This window comes from Triturus cristatus, chromosome 9 (assembly GCF_964204655.1).
Source record: "Triturus cristatus chromosome 9, aTriCri1.1, whole genome shotgun sequence".
NCBI classification, from domain to species: Eukaryota; Metazoa; Chordata; class Amphibia; order Caudata; family Salamandridae; genus Triturus; species Triturus cristatus.
Genome location: NC_140592.1, coordinates 944,699,243 through 944,722,101, shown reverse-complemented (window position 1 = coordinate 944,722,101; position 22,859 = coordinate 944,699,243). Strand labels below are relative to the sequence as shown.

Below are 22,859 nucleotides of genomic sequence, written 5' to 3'. Positions count from 1 at the left end.
GTTACCCTTTGATATAAAAATGCCCAGGGTAGCGTTATTAAAACTGAAACTTTTAACAGATGAGGAAGGCATCACCACCACCAATTTTGAGCTCTATTATTTAGCTGCTCGGCTGCAGTGGACATGCAGATGGCATGCAGCCACTTGGGAGCGGGCAGCCACGAATGACACTGGCATCCTCCCTCAGGGCTTTCTTGTCATAATTGTTACTCAGCCCCTTTCGGAAATCACTTATCAAGGATGGAGGCATTTTGATTTGGACATTGCAGTTTGTCTTGTCAAACACGTTACAAAGAATACCTACAAATCTGACGTATGCTGATGTAATACCCAGACCATCCTTAATGGCTAGGCAACCTCAAGGAAATGGGAAGGGATCACATTAGTGGGCTAAGAAGTGCCTTATTGTATTGGGCAGCCTGTTTTCAGGGGTCCTAGCGTGGATTTCCAAGAACTGCGTAATGAATATGACCTACCACAGGGACACTTTCTTGTGATTTAATGGGGATGGTATGGAAGTGGTGGAACAAGGAAGCAGAGGACCCCCCTGAGTAGGAGTGTCTTCAATACATTTACATCATTAATGGCAGTACCAGAGAAATTACTCTCCTGTACCACTCACCCATGGGAGCTGTGCCTCTTGGTGTTACGTACGAAATGGACAGCAGATATGCGAGTAAAAATTACTGATGCGGACTGTTCAACTATATTAAAACGCTCCTGGAAAATCTTACGAAGGGTATGGTTTAAACTGATTCATATCCATTACCGCTGTATATTGAAAGAAAAAATATAGGATAAGGCAAGGGGGGGGAAGAAGGGATCTCTCTGGCTGTCAATCATGGAGTGTCTCAAACGTGAGCAGTGCCATCACAAACATTTCGAACACTTGCATCACATACCCTTCAATGGCGGGGCCTCCGCTTGGTCGCGCGGTTGGGCACCGAGGTAGCTCTGTAACAGTTCCCAAATATTCTTAGGACGCGCCTGTGCAGGCATTAGCTCCCAAAATTCTGATAACGGGCTAAGGCAGAATGCTGCATCCTTAAGCCAGTTAGCCAAATGCGGTTTCCGCCTGCGACCCCAGCAGATTGCCACCCGCCTTTTAGCCAGCAGCAGTAGCATGGCCGCTAGCTTCCTGTGTTCCGCCGGCACCCTTCGTACGTAGCCAAGTAGGGCAACCAGTGGGGAGCGTTCAGATCTATAACTTATCACTTCTAGCACATAAAAGATGCCTCCCCAATACTCCGCAACATCCAGGCATTCCCATGCCAAGTGCAGGAAGGTGGCCTCCGGCGTCCTGCACCATACACATCGTGTATCCTCACTCAAACCAGCTCTATGCAGCCACACCGGGGTCTGGTACAACCTGTGAATAAACTTAAAATGAATCAATCTTAGTCTGTAATTGGGTGACAGCTCCCTGGCTTGCGTGCAGCAGTATGACCACACTCCCTCCTCAAAGGGGGCTCCCAGGCTTTTTTCCCATTTGCGTTGTGCAGGGGAATACTAATCCGGGATTCACGCTGCATACCAGAGTATAAGCACTTAATACATTTTTGTGGGGTGAGGGGTTGGCTAAAAACTCTTCCAGGATTTAGAATGTCGGCAGTGCCACCAGAAACGAGTCATATAGCGAGCGCAGCGCTGCTCTGAGATGGAAATATGTAATTCTATCCATCAGTCCTGTGTGTTAATCTCCTAGTGCAGCATCCACGATACCAAAAATGCCGTCAGGGAACACCTGCCCCATCGTGTACAACTGCAGCTTTTGCCGTCGCTGGCAGACTCAGTCTCAGCAGTGAAAGGTAATGCTGGGTGTCTCGTGAGTGGCACTGAAGGTGCAAATAGTGTGTCCAGAGGTGCCCTATGACGAAGTTCCTGCCACCCCCATACTGACCAGCCAACAGAATTAATCTCAGCCCGTGGGCAGCTGTTACCTAAACAGTGCCATATGCAACGGAACCGGGTCAGCCTGGTCACTTTCCGGGGCAGTGTGCCCCATAAACTGAGTTGGGTAAATCCAATGAAATCCAAACTGGGCTTGCGCAGAGTTATAGTACAACTCCATGTCTGAAGCACCCAGACCCCCTTGTTCAAACGGAAGCATGAGGGTCTTCCATGCAACTCTTGGCTGCCCCCCTTACCCCCCGACACAAGGGATATCCGATTCGAGTTAAGCCCCGTCTTAAATTCTACAGTGAGAGGTAGCAGGAGGTTGATAAAGACATATAAGAACTTGAGTAATATCACCATTTTGGCGATGGCGATCCGGCCCGCCAGAGACAACGGGAGCTACTTCCAAGGGTTCAGCCGGCTCTCTAACCACCCCATATGTCTGCCATAATTATAACGCCACAGCTTTTCAGAATCCTGACTGATCCGGATACCCAGATATTTCACTGGGGATTCTCCCCATTTACGTGGAAATTCCGACTGAAATGTGTCAGTGGCCGCAGTTAGCGGAAAGATTGTGGACTTCTTTCAGTTGATTGTGACGCCTGAGAGGCCTCTGAACCTAGTGATTTTTCGAACGAGGGGGTCCAGGTTTATCGCTGGGTGGTTAACGTATCGAGTCACGTCGTCTGCATACATAGACACCAAGATCACCTGGGGAGTAAAGACAAGGCCGCGATGTGCGTGATGCTGCCGTAAGCTGGCTGCCAATGGCGCCATAGCCACAGCAAATAGAAGGGTTGACTGCGGGCACCCCTGCCTCTTGCTGCGAGCCACCTTGACGAGGGGGGGGAGACCACTCCATTGATCCATAACCTACCCGACGGAGTAGAAAAAAATAGAGCGATCGTTTTTTAAAAAGGACAGACTCAGCCTGATACGGACGAGAAGTGTAAAAAAGTACGGCCATTCCAAGGTCTCAATTGCCCTGGTAGCATCCAAAACAATGGCGGCGACAGCTAGAGAGGGTTCAACCTCCTGCATGGTTGCGGAATGGGTGCTAAGGTTATGTTAAGTGCTCCTACCAGGGACGAAGCCACACGGATCAGGTCTGAGCACCGTGGGGAGCAGTCGGGTGGCCAGCAACTTTGTGAAGATTTTATTATCAAGGTTAATCATTGATAGCGGTTTGTAGGAATCACACCGCTGTGGATCTTTGTATGGCTTAAGAATGGTCACAATGAGCGCCTCTCTAAGAGAGGGGGGAAGAACTCCCCGCTCCAGTGATTCCTCGTAGATGTTGAGGTGGTGGGGTGAGAGGAGTGGCGCAAACCTCTTATAGAATGCGGACGTTAGTCCGTCTGATCCCGGCGCTTTGTCCCCGGGCATAGCCCGAATTACACCAATCACCTCCTCCTCTAAGAATTGCTCATCCAGATATCTACGATGAACATCACAGCCATACCAATTCAATCAAGTTAAGGAAGGGGAGCAGATCGGGGTGTGCTTCTGTCTGGCGCACGGCATATAATGTGGGATAGAAGGCAAAACATTTCTGCCTGTACAGCCTCCTGTCCAACAACTAATCCATCTTCACCGTCCCATAGCTCGCCAACATATTAATTTGCCTATGGCTTTTTGAGAAATCCCGCCAGGGTTTTTCGGGCTCGGTCTCCTTCGCTGTATTGGCGGGCTTGTGCCTTCTAGTGTGTCTCTCTGTGTGTTGCCTCCTCAAATTCGACCACCTTTTTCCTAATTTGTCCTAGGGTTTCTAGCTGACTGAAAGTGAATTACTCTGATTCGAGCACCCATATCTTCCCTCTCAAGGCGCCGAAAGTCACCTCTGAGCGAGCGCAGGACCCCCACCTGCGTGGCGATACACTTGCCTCTAATGACGTTTTTAAAAGCCTTCCACAACATGGATGGGGAGTCCACCAAGCAGTATGTACCTCAAAATATTCCGTGATTGCAGACCTAATCTCCTCCCAGAAGACCTGGTCCCGGAGGGCACCAGCGAGAAGCCTCCAGTTGAAAGCCCTGTTCGGCGCATCAGGCAGTGAAAATTCCAGCAGGACCGGGGCGTGATCCGACTGCGATCGGGCGAGATGAGCGCTGTTACAGACCCAAGTATCCACATCACGAATGTTAGCCAATAATCGACTATGGACCATGTAGGGCCCGCTGTCGATATGCAAGTTCTTCCCTGCTGTGAAGATGTCGACGGTGCCAGACATCCACCAAATCATAATTCTCTATGAGGATCTGTAGCTGTTATGTCACCCGTCGATAAGGCTGACGGGGTCCACCCAATCTGTCCTTTTCTGGGTCGAGGGCCATATTGAAATACCCCCTGCCCCATGAAACCGCTCTGGGACCCAGGGACTCCGTCAACCGCCAAACCTCAGCCAAAAAAAGGGGTCATCTGTGTTTGGGCCATACACTGATATCAATCTAACCGGAAGGCCTCCAAGTACCCCTGTGACTATAACGTAACGTCCTGGGGATCACATATTGCTGTGTGTGTGTGCCACAGGAGCCCCCTCTTCAGAATAAGGGCTGTACCCCTAGCATAGTTGAAGTAACCCGCTATACATTTTTCTCCCATCCAACCTGCGCGCAGTCGCGTACATCTGGCACCCGTTGAATGCAACTCCTGTAAGAAACACATATCCACCCCATGACGGTTAAGAAACGCCACAGCCAATCGCACCTGTCTACAATCATTCAGGCCACACACATTCCACGTTACCGCTTTCAGTGTGGTCACTCTGTTAGCATTCTAACTCATGCAACCAGCGCCTTAGATCTATGTATGTCGGCAATGGGGTAGCGCCCTTCACCTGTTGATGTGAGGCCAGAGAGGGGAAGGGAAGAAGGGGGGAGAAAAAAAAAAATAAAGTAACAATGCAACCAGTATAAACCACCCATCACCCAAAAGTCCCACCCCCCACCCACTACACTCTCCCAACAAGGCTGAAAGACGTTTCCCCTACCCCAAATGGGCCACAAAGGGCCAACTGTAAGGTATAACATGGGACTCCACCCAGAGGGTAGGACCAAGGGGCTCCGCATATCCCATCGATTTGGTGCTGGGTGGCTGGAATAATAGCACAGAGAGTAGCAGCCTCTCATTCAGTCAGGCTACAATGTTCGGTTCTTGTGTGATTAGTGTGTAAAAGCAGGTACAACCAGTGGAAGGGCACAGAATAGATTCAGGCCCTGCCAGGCTGTTAAGACCCGAAGCCAGCCTGCCTCATAGTGCTCAGTCAGGTAGTTAGTCGTTTTTGCTAAGAGAATCTTCTACCACCCGGTCCTTATCTGTAGAGGTAGTTGACTTGGCAGGCTAGAGGCTACGTACCATCTTGGTGGCCAGCTTAGGATCAGTGAAAAACGAGGTTTAGCCAGAGTGGAAAATACAAAGCTTCGCAGGATAGAGCAGAGAGTACTTGATGTCCTGTTGCTGCAGCAGTCTTTTTATCAGCACAAACTCTCTTCTGGCGACTTGAATGGATAAAGTGAAATCAGGGAAAAAAGAAACTGCATTGCCCTGATATCTGGTTGCCTGCAAGTATCGAGCTTTGCAGAGCACAATGTTGCGATCCCAATAATTTAATAGTCTCGCAATTATTGGTCTGGCCGGGGCTCCCGGGAGGGGTCTCAGGCCAAGGGATCTGTGGGCACGCTCGACTACAGACCGCTGACAGGGTGTCAGCAAAGAGGGATTGGAGCATTTCTTCGACTTAGTCCTCAACCTGGGTCATTGCGGTTGTCTCTGGGATTACAAGAATTCTCAAATTGTTGTTAGGCGACCTAGCCTCGAGGTCTTAGTTTTTGTTACTTATTACTTCCAGAACCTTCTCCATTAGCAGCAGTGTCTTGCGGGTTGTAGTGCTCTCATCCTCCAGCGAGACCTCCGTGATGCGCTCATCGTGATTGGACACCTTATCCCTGAGCCGATCCAAGCGATCAGACATAGTCAATTTTGAGGTCGATCGTCGACAGGGATTGCCTCAGGTCCGTGAACATTTTGCGGATGTTTGGCTCAGCAGTCGATGCATGGTTCATGGCTGTTTTTACCTGCTCCTCTGCTGGAGGGGTGTTCCCTCTGGGGGGTTTGCGCTGCTCAAAGGAGATTTTAGCTTGTCTCGCGTCTGCTTTGCCCATAATTCGCTATCTGCCCCACGCACCAGGACATGTGCTCTGCCGTGGCAAGCATGCCAGATACAGCGGCTCTGTCTCACTGGGGCACAGGCCCCCACCGAGCCTACCTGCTTGGGCAGCAGCTTCCTCATTCCAACGGTGATGGGGCTCGGCGGGTCGTGCAGTGACTGCCTCAAGTCCTTCTCACTGGGGCGCAACTGTGGTGCGACTCTGCCTCTCGGTGTTTCGCGACTGCTGGTTCCCCACAGCGATACCGCAGCCCCCGTTCAAGGCCCGTGGTCAGTTCAAGTGCAGCGGAGGGGAGGAAGAGGGAGAGGGAACCTACCGTCCACCAGGCCGCGCCGCTAGACAAGCCCGCTGCTCCAAAATGCCTCCTCCACTTCAGGGGACGTCACCACCAAAGTCAGGGCCTGTTGCGGCCTGGTAATGCAACCGCCGGGCCTGTCTTAGAGTCAAGTAGCACCATACTCCTCAGCGCGCCCAGCACACAACTGTCAGGCTGCTCAGTGCGATCCCCGGCAGCGCCAGTCTGTCACTGCTGTCTCAGGCCTCAAGCGATGTACAGTAAAGGGAGAGGAGGGGGCACTTTTTACAGTTCTAGGATCTCCCCCCGCTGTTGCCACTGCTGCTGTTCTGAATTGGCCCGGGTGTGTGCACAGCGGACCCACGCCTCCCCAAACTGGGCACCCGTGGGCTAGGGAGCTTAGCACAGCGAAGGCGAGGAGCAGCCCAGCCAGGAAAGGCATCGGCCCACTTAGGCCAGCCGTAGTGCACCAGTCCTCACCGCCAGCCAAAACAGTTGGGTGCTCACACAACCGCCGCTGTGCCCCGCCGGGCGGTCTCCCGGGCGATCCCCGGCACACCCTGTCTCACCTCTGCCCCGGGCTCATGGGGGGGGACCAGTAGCACACGGACGTCCGGTGCGGTGTGTGTCCGCTGCCCCTGTCTTTCTAGGGCCTCACCGGAATCCTCCGCTTCCACGCAGCGTCAGGAGGATGTCAGAACAGGGCCTGTTGACCAGCAGCCTCCCCTGGTTCAGAAGCAGCGAGGATTCCAGAGCGCACCGCTTGTCCCTTCTCTCAGCTCAGCCACTTCTCCTCCAGCCAGCAAGCCTGCTGATTTCTTCCCAGCCTCTGCGCCGGGTACAACCTTACTGCACCGGCTTGCTCAAATCAGGGCTGCCATCTTGTTGCCACAGACAGTGCCCACGTCTTTGCTTTTTTACCGCTGTCCCCCCCCTTCCGAGCAGTGCAAATCGCCTAAACTGCGGTCTTCAGCAGCTGCTGTGACAAGTCGGGAAAACACTTGTAATATTTGAGCCAAACACTAGATTGCAGGGCATGTGAATCTACTTTGCTACATGCTAGGACCAGAAGTTTACTGGGTAAGTAGCATTTTCCTTTCTAGAGATCTAGATGAGTGCACCCTTTGCAAAGAATTAAGCTGCATTACTTGTGCCACCTTTTGTATATGCAGAGGTCATAGTTGTTTTTGCGTTCCTTCTAGGGCTTCTTACAGTGGATCCAAATAAAAGAATTAAAATGAACAGCTTGAGGTATAACGAATGGCTTCAGGACGGCGGTCAGCTTTCGTCAAATCCGTTAATGACTCCGGATATTCTTGGCTCTTCTGGTGCTGTTGTGCACACTTGTGTTAAAGCAACATTTCATGTAAGTTTGAACATCCTTAAACTACCTACACAAAGGGGGCTTGCATCCTTACTCCTAACTCGCACAGCCTGTCCGTTCCCTTGATACTAAATCGAGAATTACTTTTAATTTGCCATTATTTTTTAAATTGATGTGAATCTTTTATGCAACAGCTTGCATTACCATTTTAATCGTACTCCCCTCCACAGTGCGCTCTGGTATTGTTAAGAAGTCATTGGCATTTATGCAGCCTTGCACATAGCATTGTTTGCACCATTAAGCACTTTATTTAAAGTGATATTACCTTTTTGTCTGCCGTTTCTGCCGTGTGGAAAATATATTGTGTTTAGTCCTCTTTCTTGCTGCTGGGCTCTGACGCTCGACCCAAGCGGGCCCGGCTGTTAGGCGGGTCCGCATTGCACCTGGGTTGAAACGTCAGCTGGTGGGCGTGTTTAGATGTCTACAAAGCAGGCTCTGGGACGGGCAAGCCCGTCTGCGCCCGTCCGCGCTCGAGACGCGCCCAGCGCCAGGATCCCTGCTCATCAGGTACTTTACTATCATCGATCGTAGTTATTGGCGCTAGACACAGACCCATGCAAACGTCGTGATTTGCTACCACTTTGGGAAGAGATAGAAGAGTGGACTTGCACTAAGTGCCGTTATCGGCCTAATGGTGTCAGTGAGGAGGGAGGTGTACACAGTCTGTCAGACACGAGACATAGAGTTGATGCAGAGAGTAGCGGGAGGCATGCCCCGCTTAAGCCGATTAAAACCAATCAGTCTCAAAACCTAAGTGGCATCCTTCTAAATGTCCGCTCTTTGCATAGGAATAGATACCGGATCGCTGATCTGGTAGAGAGCCGCTCCCCTGATTTAATTTTTCTCACAGAAACATGGACCGACAACACTTCAGGTCCTGACTGGAATACTGCTTTACCCAGCGGATATGTGGTCTCCTCTCAAGATAGGATAGGTAAGAGGGGCGGGGGGATAGCGGTGGCCCATCAAGCACATTTATATCTGCGAGTGGAAACACATCTTGATCTCCCAGCAGAGGCACTCTATTTTACCTTATATTTGGGAAATGTTTTCAAATTGCAAGGCCTTTTAATCTCCCGACCACCTGGGCCTAAATCTTCCTTCCCCTTAAAACTCATGAGCCATCTAGAATCCTGAATGGATCCTCACCCTTTTATCCTTCTGGGTGATTTTAACTACCATTTAGAACTAAGTGATCAACCAGAGGTAGCCTTATTGCTGGATAATTTAACAGCCCTCGGCTTTAACCAAGTGGTAAATGGTCCATATAATGGGTCATACCCTGGATGGTATTTTTACGACCAATATTGACCTGGAAATTAAGAACATTACAGCCCTTCCTTGGTCTGACCACAGAGTAGTAGATTTTGCCATCAGAGCGGAAACAGCAGTAGTGTCCTCCCGCTCTAAAGCGCCGAAGGTAACAACTAGACTCTGGTCTCAGATGAAGGCAGACGACCTAATTACTGCTCTGGGTCACTCACGTCCCCTTCTTAGCAGGGACAACTCTGAGGCAGCAATGCTTTTTGACAAATGGCTCGCGGAGGCGGCTGACGAAGTAGTGCCTGTTAAACGGCTTGGCTCAAGTAGAACTAAGCCATCTGCCCCTTGGTACAACGGGAAACTTAAGGTCCTGAAGAGTACTTGTAGAAGGGCTGAGCGAGAGTCGACTATAGTACTGACAGAAAGGCCACTTATAACCATACTCTATCAGTCTATAGAGAGGCAATTATATCCGCCAAACGGCTATTTTATGAGACCAAGCTCAAGGTCGCAGGGAATTCAGCCAAGGAGCTTTTTAAAACTATTACGGCTCTTTCCAAGCCACTGTCAGACAACATCTATCGGCCAAACTTGGAAATGTGCAAGAAACTTGCCCGGTTTTTCCAAGACAAGGTGCAGGTAATATATAGAGACCTCCTCAACCTGCATCCCAGCCCAGACAGTCATAGTCAGGTACTGACAACTCCTGGAGAGGACAGTTCTTGCAGTTTGATCACTCTGATGAAATCAGGTTCACCTAAAGATCCCTGCCCCCCTCTTGTTATGCACCTTGCGCCAGACCTGATTGCTGGAGAGTTATGCGTCCTAATCAATCAGGTAATGGAGTCCGGTACATACCCTAGAAGTTGGAAGAGTGCAATCGTCAGACCGTTATTAAAGAAACCCTCATTAGATCCTCTCATACTAAAGAACTATCGCCCAATTGCCGCTCTCCCTTTTGATGCTAAGATTATGGAAAGGGAGCTAAATAGAACCCAGACGGAATATTTTGCTGCCCACAATATTCTTGATCTGAGCCAACATGGCTTTCGGGCACAGCATTCCACTGAGTCAGCCCTTTTGGTGGCTGCAGAGGAGATCCGCAGTGTTGTCGATAAGGGAGGTAAGGCAGTTCTGGTGATGCTTGATCTATCTGCCGCCTTCGACACCGTAAATCATACGGTGTTAATCCAGAGGCTTCAGGAGGTTGGCATTCAAGGGACGGCACTGTCCCTTCTCTCCTCTTTTTTGGAGGGGAGGGAGCAATGTTTACTTTGGGATGGGTTACAGTCCGATAGCTTTCAGCTGCCGTGTGGTGTTCCTCAGGGCTCAGCATTATCTCCCACGCTGTTCAACATTTATGTGACTCCTTTGGCAGAACTTGTCAGGAAGCATGGGTTCCAGATGGTTTCCTATGCTGACGATTCTCAGCTCATAATCGGAGGCGGTGCTGGGGATGTTCAGAAGTTGTTCACTCCTTACACCGCCGGCCGGGTATTACGATCCAGCACTCAGGGTCTCATTAAGATCAATCGGGTCAGGAAAACCAGATGGGGCGGCAGAGCCTTTACGGTCCGTGCCGCCGGACTCTGGAATAAGCTTCCCCACTCTCTTAAATCCATACACAACCATCAGACCTTCAGAAAAATGTTAAAGTCACGGCTCTTTCAAGAGGCTGGTATTTGAGGACTTCTATTCCCCCTTTGTGTGGTACGAGCGCCAAGACGGTTCGGCATTCGCTGCGCTTTATAAATACGTATCCTATCCTATCCTACCTACCTGTGAGTTCAATTAACTGCTGTAAAATCTTTTACTAATGGCTACTGACACCACCTTCCTCATCACATTGAACATTCTTATCATACTTCTGACAGAACTGAGAAGTTTTCAGCAATGTCAGGTCACCAGCATTAAGTGGTTGTGTGCCAGCTCCAGCTATTCTTCTGCAAGCTGTCATACCATATGCAACACAGCGGTACCCTAGCGACGCAGTTGGTGGGATCAGAACTTTTCTTCATGCTTCACAAATGCCAAAATCCATAGATAGTTCAGTTTTCTTAGATTCTCTGAGATTTCTGCTTTCATATCCTCACTGTCTATTCTATAATTCACAGATTTCTGTAAATAACCCTCGCTGCTGGAGTTGCATAGGCCCGACCTGACTCTTGCATGTAAGACTTGTACCTCTTGCAAAATTAGGACAGGTTTTTTTTTGGACTCTCCTTGCAAGAGAACAAAAGAGAAATCTAGGTCTTTCCCCAAGGAGCTATTCTGTCTTATTGGCAGAATCCCCTTGCAATAAGCACAGGCATCATAGCGAGCTCAAGAGTCGCATCTTCATGGACCATGATCAAAGCAGCAAACATCATAAAAAGAGGATTAGGAGGCATGCTCATTCTTCCTCCTGTATTACCAGTAGTCCAGCCACAGGTGTCTGCACCCAGGGCATTTCAACAAAAGGTACAGTCTTTCCCGGAGGTTATGTTTGTCATTTTAATTTCCTACGGCTGAAATCCCCTTAGAGACTCTAGAGCCATTATCGGTCCTTTTCCTCCAGCAGCTGGATGAGGAAGGAAGTGCCCCTGGATGTTCAGGGTTTAGGAAACAAAGCCAAGACAGGTTTGGCAGAGCAGGTACTGACAGCATGTCGAAAGAGGCATACAGAGAGATATGGAGACAAGTCGCCAGGAGTCAGACTATGCAAAAGATTGAGAGCTTTTTAGTTCAAGCAATGTTAGAGCTTGCAAAATCATTGCGGTCAGTGGAACAGATAAGGACTTTATCTCTTAGGAAACTACCCAGGTGCATTCTGTCCTGGTCTAGTTGATCCACCTTCTGAAAAATTCAGTGGGTCAAGGCAGAACAGATAGGCCATGATTTGAGGAGCGGAAGGGGAGCATGTGCTGTTTCAGAAAGATCAATTCTATATAGTCTTGTGTGTGTATAGCGGAGGGGGAGAATGGTAGAAACTGTAGTGAGTGGTGTGTATGCAATTGCAGGGAGATTCATGCCGCTGGGGGAGCAGAGAAAATTGCTCTGTAGTTAACTTATTTGACTCGTGTCAGAGGAGTTTATGGCACAGTTGATGAGTGTGAGAGACTGAGAGAGAGGATAACAGGGTTTACAGGGTTTATCTGCAGAGAAAAGATAAATGTGGTAGAATTGGTCAGACCAGTTCATGAATGTAGTATGGAAGGGAGAACCAAGAGTGAGAAGGGCTAGTGTCTGAGAAGGTTAAGCACTGATCTGGAAGAGCTTAGATTATGATTGGCTTCCCAGTTGACTGAAAGTACATGGAGTACTTGGTTGGAAACACTTGGTATGCTGAGATTTTCTATTTTTTTGCATTCTTTATATAGCGCAAACTTGATCCAAGGGCATGGGAGTGCTTTACATGAGAGGCAGTTATTCTGCACAAGGTCATATTTTTGTTTGTTTTTGTGGGGGGGTTTTCGGGCATGGGGAAATTTGAGTGCTTTGCTTAGAATCACAGGATGTTGAGCCTACACTGGAACTTGAACCTGGTTTTCCAGTTCCAGAGTCAGAAGCTCTGGCATGACACCACATCCTCTCCTATGCTGGACCCTGAAGGGGAACTTGCTTCTGAAGTTTCTATAAGGTGAAATGAACCTTTCAAGCAGAATCATATAGACAGCTTGAAGAGTCTCTCACCTGAAGTAATGTAGTGGTTTTAAGTAGAGAAATCCATTGTACATTTTGTGCCACTGACCTTGGTGTCTTGGGAACTAGTTCTGGTGAAAACAGCCTACAAAAATATTATTTGAAAAAGATTTTCTGCCTATATTTTGGCTATCCTGTTGTAGGTTTAAACCGATAATAGCTGATAAAACCCCACTGAAAGGGAAACAGTTCTCATCTGTGAAAACATATAAACACTGATGAGCACTTCTCCACAACCCCAAACTAAAATTATGTTAAAAGAAAGAAAGTGAGGACAGAGGAGCCATTTTAATTTCATCCTTAAGGGTCCAATACAATATAACTTTGTTTTACAAAGTAGCAGCAAGAAAGGCTGATGTAAGATTGAAAAAATAATGGTCTAAGATTATTCTGCTTGAGTTTTGTGGTTTAGGGAGGTCACTAAAATATTGTTTCTTCTTCCTTTTGTTTCCTCAAGTTTTGCGTGCTTAGATTAAAGAAGCAGGGGTTTAGAAGCATGGTTAAGTCTAATTATACTGTACACTGTAAAGAATCTGGGAATATTACAATCTTATTTTTATGGCAGAGGGTAATTCTTTCAGTGCTTGGTGAAATGGCTGGCTCATCAGAATCTTAGCCAATATGTACTATCACTTACTCACAGACACTGAGAGGGATCAACCCTTTGATACATCAACCCTCTTTTCTAACAAGTCTATATTGATAGCCGGTCAAGTGCTAAGTACTCCAGACTTTAAACATACAATGCAAGGTGTAGTGACAGGTAACATTGAAAACAGTGTTGTCACCATGCACATGGAATCGTGGTGGGAACATGAAACAAGACTGTTCGAGGCATATGAGCTGCAGATCACACACTGAGGATAAGATCGCCATCTGGTGTTGGGCTCGGATGATTGCAGGTTGTTGTTGTCTTCGGAAGAAGCCTTTGGTCACGAGGATGGTGACTCCTCCCCTGGACAACAGTGCGCATGGGCATCCACTCCATCGTCAGATTGTTTTTTTCCGCCATTGGGTTCGGATGAACTTTTTTCCGCTCCAGCAGAAAACTTTTAGCAATCGATTTAACTCCTTAATCTTCATTCATCGACGTCGACATCAACTCGGACCGGTTCCGGAAGCGGCTGATGGACAGGACACCCTTCAAAAAATGGCCCCAGTGTGGAGCGAAGTTCCCCCACAGTGACCACCACGAGGTTTGTAACCTCTGCCTGTCGCCGGAACACAACGAATCCACCTGTCCAGCTTGTGCCGCTTTCCGTTCGAAGAAGACCCTCCGGGACCGAAGAGCTCGACGCCATATTATGGCCAAACCAGCTCCAGAACCGGACGACATTTTTGCTCAAGATGTTCCCGAAGATGACACCGAAGATCTCGAGATCGTGTCCGAAGCCGACGATTCCGATGACCTCATCACTCCAGGGCAGCGTGTGAGTACCACCCCCCCTGCCCCTGCCCCATCCAAAAAAGCATTGGTCAAGACTCTGCCAGCTGGGCCCAGTCGCGACCGAAAATCCTCTTCAGAAGCCCCGCCCCCGGGCCCGGCTCCGAAGACATCTAAGCCTGTAGGTGGCTCGGGCTCGAGCAAACCTCATCTGATTGTGCCTTTAACACCCTCGGCACCGAAAAAACCACTATCGGCACCGAAACAGGCTTCAAGACCGAAATCTCCTTCGGCACCGAAACGTTCCTCGGCACCGAAGTCTCCACCGGCGCCGAAACGGTCTTCGACATCGATGCCTAAAAGTCCCTCGGCACCGAAACATACATCGGCACCGAAACATACATCGGCACCGAAAACTCCATCGGCTCCGAAAAATCCATCGGACCCGAAACATCCTTCGGCACCGAAAACATCATTGGCACCGAAAACTACGTCCACACCGAAAAAGGCTCATAAAGACCCGAAGCGGACATCGCCGCCACCACCTTCGGAGCCAGATGAACTTTTTCGACCAGATCCTACTCAAAAGCGGATCTACATCAATCCTGAAACTGGACATGTGACTGCCGTCCCATATAAAAAGCGGAAGCTGGACATTACACCTCCTCCAGCTCCCATACGGAAAAAGGACTGTGCCACTTCACCACTTCATCCTTCCTCTCCTGTAATACCTTCTAACCCGTCCCCCCCCCCTCCTCCTCCTGCTTCTCCTTTACCTTTACCTTTACCATCTCCCTATCATTCACCTCCTCCACAGGATGATCATGATGACTTAGGGGGAGGGGCGGACCCTGATTTGTTTAATGATCCTGTTGATCCAAACGACCCGTTTACATTCCCTGACACAGCACCAGTAGATGACTGGTCTTATCCAATGCCTGACATGCCTGACCCCACTACCTACCCCTCCAAGCCCTCCCCTCCTGATGACCATTTAGGGTTTGGCCAACTAATAAATAGGGCAGCAACATTCCATGGTGTCACTATGCACACGGACCCCCTTGAAGAGGATTTTCTCCTCGATACCTTTGAGCAGTCACAAAAAACTGTTCATATACTTCCCATGATTAAAGGGGTTATAAAGCAAGACCCTGTTCGAGCGAGGGTTCTCAACCCCCGCATCGAAAAAAAGTACCGACCAGCCCCGCAGGACCCTGCATACATTAAAGCCCAGCTCCCTTTAGACTCTTTGGTCGTATCAAATGCCAGGAAGCGCGTTAACTCACAGACAACTGGAGAAACGCCCCCCCCAGACAAGGAGTCTAAGCTTTTAGAGGCCTCAGGCAAACGAGTCGCCGCACAGGCGGCGAACCACTGGCGTATTGCCAATACCCAGGCCCTGTTAGCCCGGTATGACAGGGCACATAATGATCAACTTGAGGACCTTATGCAACATCTGCCTGAACCCTTTAAGTCCCAGGCCACTGACCTCATTCAAGAAGGCAAATTAATATCTAATGCCTCCATTAAATGCGCCTTAGATGCGGCAGACACTGCTTCTAGGGCGGTCAATACTAGCGTCTTACTCAGACGACATGCCTGGCTCCGTATTTCCGGATTTAAACCGGAGGTTCAAACCGCAATTCTGGCTCAACCTTTCAACCAAGAGCAGTTATTTGGCCCTGCAGTTGATACTGCATTAGAAAAAATGAAGAAGGACAATGAAACTGCCAAGTCTATGGGAGCACTGCAGTCTCCTCAAAACCGGGGTTCCTTTCGTCGCTCCTTTTATAGAGGAGGCTCCAAAAACACATCAACTGAGACCACGTCCACCTTTAAAAATTCTGGACAAACATCCCCTAACAGAGGTTATTTCCGGGGAGGTTATAGGGGAAACAATAACAAAGGTCGAGGGCGGGGCAACAACAACAACACCCGCACCTCCCCAGCCACCAAACAGTGACTTGCCACCACTCCCCCCAGACCATTCCACTCCAGTCGGGGGGCGGCTCCAACAATTCCTACCTGTCTGGACTTCCATCACCACAGACAGATGGGTAAGACAAATTATCCAGTCTGGCTACTGCCTAGAACTCCTACAATCCCCCCCAAACATACCACCCAAACAACGTCCAATGTCCTCACATCATCTCTCTCTCCTCAAACAAGAAGTTCAATCCCTGTTACAAAAACATGCGATAGAACCAGTCCCCCTTCAACATCAGGGAACCGGGGTGTATTCTCTATACTTCCTCATTCCCAAAAAGGACAAAACATTACGGCCCATACTGGATCTCAGACTGCTCAACCAGTATATACATTCAGATCATTTTCATATGACCACCCTCCAACAAGTCCTCCCACTGTTACAACAGGGAGACTTCCTTGCCACATTGGACCTCAAGGACGCGTACTTTCACATCCCTATGCATCCCGCTCACAGAAAATATCTACGATTTGTGGTAGATGGGCAACACTATCAATTCACAGTTCTCCCATTCGGAGTAACAACAGCACCCAGAGTGTTCACCAAGTGCTTAGCAGTCGTGGCAGCGCACCTCAGAAGACAGCAGATCCATGTCTTCCCCTATCTGGACGATTGGCTCATAAAAGCCAATACTCACCAAAAATGCGTTCTCCACACTCATCGCACCATTCAAACTCTCCACAATTTGGGGTTCACTATCAACTACCCCAAATCCCATCTACAACCTTCCCACTTACATCAGTATCTAGGAGCAACCATAGATACATCCAAAGCCATTGCTTATCCCAGCACTGCCAGGATAGCCAGTATACAAAATCTCATCTCTCAATTTCAAACTCATCCATCTCTTCCAGCAAGAGTGTTCATGCAGCTCCTAGGCATGATGGCGTCCTGCATCTCCATAGTCCCACACGCACGACTTCAGATGCGTCCCTTACAGGAATGTCTAGCACAACAGTGGAACCAAGCTCACGGACAACTTACCGATCTGGTGTTGGTGGACAGTCGCTCGCTTCGCTCACTGAAATGGTGGAACACCATCAACCTGTCCAAAGGACGACCGTTCTTAGAGCCTCTTCCACAAGTTGTGCTAACTACCGACGCATCTCTCACAGGGTGGGGAGCCCACCTCCTTCACCATACCACTCAGGGCAGATGGACCAGTCAACAGGAACTGCTCCACATCAACCACCTGGAACTCTTAGCAGTGTTCCTAGCACTAAAATCCTTTCAAGTTTACCTAAAGAACAAAACTGTCCTCATACGCACAGACAACATGACGACAATGTATTATATACAGAAACAGGGAGGGACACACTCTCTCCAACTGTCCCAACTGGCACAGCAAATCTGGAGATGGGCAATTCCCCAAAACATCTACCTGTTAGCAGAACATCTCCCAGGCATCCACAATCAAGTGGCCGACCTCCTAAGTCGCCACACACAACAGATCCACGAATGGGAACTACACCCCAAGGTCCTACTCCCCTTCTTCCAAAAGTGGGGACAACCAGACATAGACCTGTTCGCCACTCCCGAAAACACAAAATGCCCAACCTTCGCCGCCAGGTTTCCACACCCACAGTCGAAGGGCAATGCCCTATGGATGAACTGGTCAGGCAGATTTGCGTACGCTTTTCCACCTCTCCCACTAATTCCATTTGTGGTACGCAAACTGAAACAACAGTCACTAACACTAATACTAGTGGCTCCCACTTGGGCACGTCAACCGTGGTTCACCACACTTCTGGAACTATCTTTAGTTCCACATCAAAGGCTACGCCTCTCCCCGGATCTATTAACCCAGAACCATGGAGAAATCAGACACCCAGATCCTCAAACACTGAACCTAGCGATCTGGCTCCTGAGGTCTTAGAGTTCGGTTACCTCAATCTGCCTCCAGACTGTATGAATATCATAAAGGAAGCCAGACGCCCTACTACTAGAGCGTGTTATGCCGCTAAATGGAAACTATTTGCCATCTACTGCGCTAATAATGACATACATCCATTGGATGCTTCCATCCAAAACATCATTTGCTATCTACTACACTTGCAAAGATGCAATCTAGCGTATTCCTCTATACGTTTACACCTAGCAGCCTTGGCAGCCTACTTGCAAAATAGGCAACACCTGTCCCTTTTTAAGGTACCAGCCATCAAAGCGTTTATGGAAGGTCTCAAAAGAATTCTTCCCCCAAGATTGCCACCTGCCCCAGTGTGGAATCTCAATGTGGTTCTAACAAGACTCATGGGTCCCCCATTTGAACCTATGCACAAATGTGAATTGCAATTCCTAACATGGAAGGTAGCTTTCCTTATCGCAATCACTTCCCTACGCAGAGTAAGTGAAATACAAGCCCTTACACTAGAGGAACCTTTCTTACAACTACACCGTAACAAAGTGGTTCTTAGGACAAACCCTAAATTTCTTCCAAAAGTGATTTCCCCTTTCCACCTTAACCAATCAGTAGAGCTACCGGTCTTTTTCCCAAACCCAGACTCCGTAGCTGAAAGGGCCCTACATACCTTAGATGTCAAAAGAGCCTTGCTTTATTACATCGACAGGACAAAACCTTTTCGAAAGACAAAACAACTCTTTGTTGCTTTCGCACCACCACATAAAGGCAACCCGATCTCCAAATCAGGTATAGCCCGATGGATAGTTAAATGCATCCAAATATGCTACGGCTAAACGTACACTTACAGTTCCCCCTAGGGCGCACTCCACGCGTAAAATAGGGGCTTCTATGACCTTCTTAGGTAACATTCCCTTAGAAGACATTTGCAAGGCAGCCACGTGGTCTACCACGCATACCTTCACTAAACACTATTGTGTTGACGTGCAGGCCAAACAACAGGCCTCTGTGGGCCAGGCTGTCCTAAAAACTTTATTTCAAGCTGCTGCAATGGATACAGGCGACCACCGCTAAGGGGAAGCACTGCTGTATAATCTATCCTCAGTGTGTGATCTGCAGCTCATATGCCTCGAACGGAATATGCTACTTACCAGTATGCATCTGTTCTTGGCATGTAGAGCTGCAGAGTCACACACGCCCGCCCGCCTCCCCGGGACCTGTATCTGTTCCAGCATCCGTCTTACTTAGATATTACACATGGACATCCTTTCTTTCATTTCTATACACTCCATCTTTTCCCATCATGGCGAAAAAACAATCTGACGATGGAGTGGATGCCCATGCGCACTGTTGTCCAGGGGAGGAGTCACCAACCTCGTGACCAAAGGCTTCTTCCGAAGACAACAACAACCTGCAATCATCCGAGCCCAACACCAGATGGCGATCTTATCCTCAGTGTGTGACTCTGCAGCTCTACATGCCAAGAACAGATGCATACTAGTAAGTAGCATATTCCTTCCTCATACTAAAAAGATTCATAGCTGCAGGGTGTCCCGTTATTATGTGGGATACCTTCAGCTAATCCTGGCTTTCCACCCAACTGCACTTTACTGCTGGAGTTTGCTGGCCCATAGTTACATGGTAACTTCAAACTTCCAAGTCGCAGAAATACAATGTGATGTCTGTTAAAAAGTCAGGACTGATTTAAAGTGAGATATTCGCCATGGGGTCCCTTGGCAGCTATGAATGTCCACACAAGAGCAGCACCTCCTCAATATAATCAGGCAAAGACTGCAGAAAGCAGTGGTAAGTATGCTAAAAGTATGTTTCAGGTGCCTTAGAATACAGAGCTGCAAGTTAATCTGGTGTAATTCAACATTGTAAAGGTTTCAAATGTTACCATGCTGTTGGCAGCATTGATCACTACTGCAATGCCATAATATTCAATAAGGAGTAGGCGAATGACTCCCAAACTTGTCCAGGATTTTGAATATTAAAACATCTAGTAAAACACTCTTCATTTTTTAAAAATCCTTTAGTAGTCCTGTAAACCAGACAGAGTCATGAAGGAGAGAGCCTGAGCTATAAGACCAACAAAAATAAAGTCCATTGGACACACTGCCAGTGAGAAGACATTACATACCCTGCATTCCCTCTCTTTTAAATTAAATTTGTGCTTTATAACAATTAATGCAGTAGTAAAACAATATGTTTACTAAACACTGGAAAACACAGTTTTGTCTATTTTGGGGATTAGGCAGCTGAATAAACACTGATGGCCACCAATTTTAAAAGGTTTGGAAAACATCGAGAAAAGACCACTGAAATCCACAAAACTATAACCACTGAAACAGAATAGCATACCTATATTCAATCAAGTCAGCAGTTTGCAATCACGTATGACCAGCTAACCCAAGTCCTGCCAGCCTGTATGAGGGTTGGGTCTCTCTTAGAGTATCTTGTAACCATCCTTAGTGTCCAAATGCCCTTTGGTAAATGCTTTTTTTTGTTTATAACAGACTTCTTCCTGATGTTTGCTCCTGCTAATGAGGTAGGGGAAATGCACTTTCAAGAGCAGGTCTCCCAACTCTGCCAAAGTTTAAGTGACCCCACCATAGTCCTTCAGTAGCTGACCAATTACATAAATCCCCTGTTGTATGCATCATATCCCGCATACAGTGTTCACCCGAAATGTACTCTGTGAGTTATTCCAGGAAGTAGTAGGGAGCTGATAACCTGAGAGCAAAGGATCTCCCATGATATTTATATGTGGCCACACAGTGATGGATTGCCTCAGTATTCTGAGCTAGTACCTGCAGTTGCACCTTTGAAAAATTTAAAAATGAAACTAGACAAGAGTATTAACATTTTACTGGACTTGATTGTAGGTTTAGAGAATCTAATGGATGTAAACTTTAGCTGTGTGGAGAGTTTGGCCTAAGGACTGGAGCAGCATGTGATGGAGAAGGCAAAAGGAAGAAGCATCCATGGGTATATAAAGACAAGGTAACTGATGATGCAGTTTCGGAAGGCGCCAAAGGAAGCATTGCTTTAGTGGGTACCCATAGGTGACGTGGTGGAACTGTCCCCCAAATGCCAGATATGAGCCAGTATGAGCAAAGTAAGTGGCCATCGTGTAGGGAACACTGATGAATGGTGGTTGTGTGCACCAGTCTGTGAAAAATGGATGGGGAGCACCCCTGCCCCTCCGTCCCCCGTCCATCCTCCCAAAATGAAATGTGCCTTGGAACTGTTCTAGATGTTAGCCACCTAAGAGAGCAATTTTTGTGTCAAATTTGACATGAAAGCACTGATGGATGTACCACATTGGCTTTCAGTGGGCCTGTTCACTTTGTAAATGTGTTAATTTACAGATTGCATGTCCCTGTCATTTGCTAGTCCACATTAACCAAATTCCAGGTAGTACATTGGACATGATGTTAGAGTGGGTGGTGCTGTTACCATAGTTAAGGTCCTTGATGGACAGCATTGGTCATTACTGGCCCCCTTTAAATGTTTGTTTTCTAAAACAGAAGAAACAATCTCCCAGTAAAGTTATGAATACAGATAGTAGCCTCACATTTGACTGGACATTACTCAGCTAATTAACCATATCAACAAACATCTCTCTAATTTCTAGGATGCAGCTAACAAACACATACAGCATGAAAATGCTGCGTGTATCAGGAACATTTGGTGTTGAACGCCTCCCAAAAACCATCTCTAGAGTTTATTCATACTATGAATTGGCAGACGTCTATAAGCAAAGTGTTCTACATAAGGGGGTGAACATTTTGTTCTCATCCTTCAAGATGCATCGGTATGGGTGAGGCAATAAAAGGTATCCTTTTCCACCCACTACCCTATTGAGTAATTTTTACAAAAGACTTTGTGAACTATACCTCTATCAAATTACCACCCAACGAACAAGTCAGTAACTCTACGTACCTATGTAGGTGGAAAGTCACCACCAATATCTGTTGGCCACCTAATAGGATCCTTGAGTGGGCCTCCTCTAACGAGTGCCTGGATTCCTGCATCACACTCTACCAGAGGCATGCTGTACTATTCTCCAGGATGTGTGGACTTGCAGTAGGACTTTGCTTTTATCCCAGTTTCCCAGTTGCTCAGATGATTTCACCTGATTTGGTCTGATCTGACAGAGTGGTGTACATTTAAAGTAAGGTTCCTTAAGAGTTAAGGGTTTTCCCTTTGACATGACTTTTGCACCTGTCATACACTTATCAGTGGCCACAGCGGAGTCAAAGTCTACTGTGCCCCAGTTGTATTAGCTGAGGTGGTTTTCCACTGGTGACCTGTGGTCGCCCCACTGCCCACTAGACCACACTCAACCCCTTCCGTGCTTCACTCTCAGGTTAGCAAGAGAGACCAGCCATGGACTTCTTAGTTATTGAGTGTGGGAGTGCACAAACTCAGGACTCAACGATCATTCAACAGACAGAATAACTTCAATGTCCAGTGCAGTGCTTATCCTCTGCGAAAAAGAAAGTACTTTGATTCACACAGTGGTAGTAAATAATACACAATCCAATTTAAGTTACAAATCTATGATCCTGGTAATGCCTTCCTTATGTAGCACTAGAAAAGCTGATTCTCTTCTTTGCTAAACCTACTCGGGTCAGCTCACCCCTAGTAGTGACAACAGAGGCATTAGTTAGGCACAGGTGCAGTCTATAATGTCTCCACTCAATCATATGCACCACATAGTTTTCATGCTTTTTTCCCCTGGTGGTCTTATGGGCACACAGCGATTCTTTATCCTCTCTCTTGAGCTTGTCTGGCATTTTGGAGTCTTTTGAAGAACCGCAATGAGCTAGAGCAAGTTTGGGGGCTGCAGCGTTAACCAGGCACAGCTTTGTCTCTACTCCCAGTCTTTGTAGAGCAGTGGCACAAGTGTGTGGAGCGCTGAGGCACACCCAG

The 22,859-nt window shown here is 48.0% G+C and overlaps 1 protein-coding gene across 2 annotated transcripts in view; it reads left to right on the top strand.

The window, feature by feature from the left end:
• Window positions 1–22,859, top strand: part of RPS6KA5 (ribosomal protein S6 kinase A5) — a 543,858-nt gene that overhangs the window by 503,505 nt on the left and 17,494 nt on the right. For both annotated transcript variants that reach the window (XM_085626532.1, XM_085626531.1), the window contains one exon: window positions 7,564–7,727. In XM_085626532.1, the coding sequence (XP_085482658.1) occupies window positions 7,564–7,727 (164 nt within the window). The remainder of the gene's footprint in view (window positions 1–7,563; window positions 7,728–22,859) is intronic.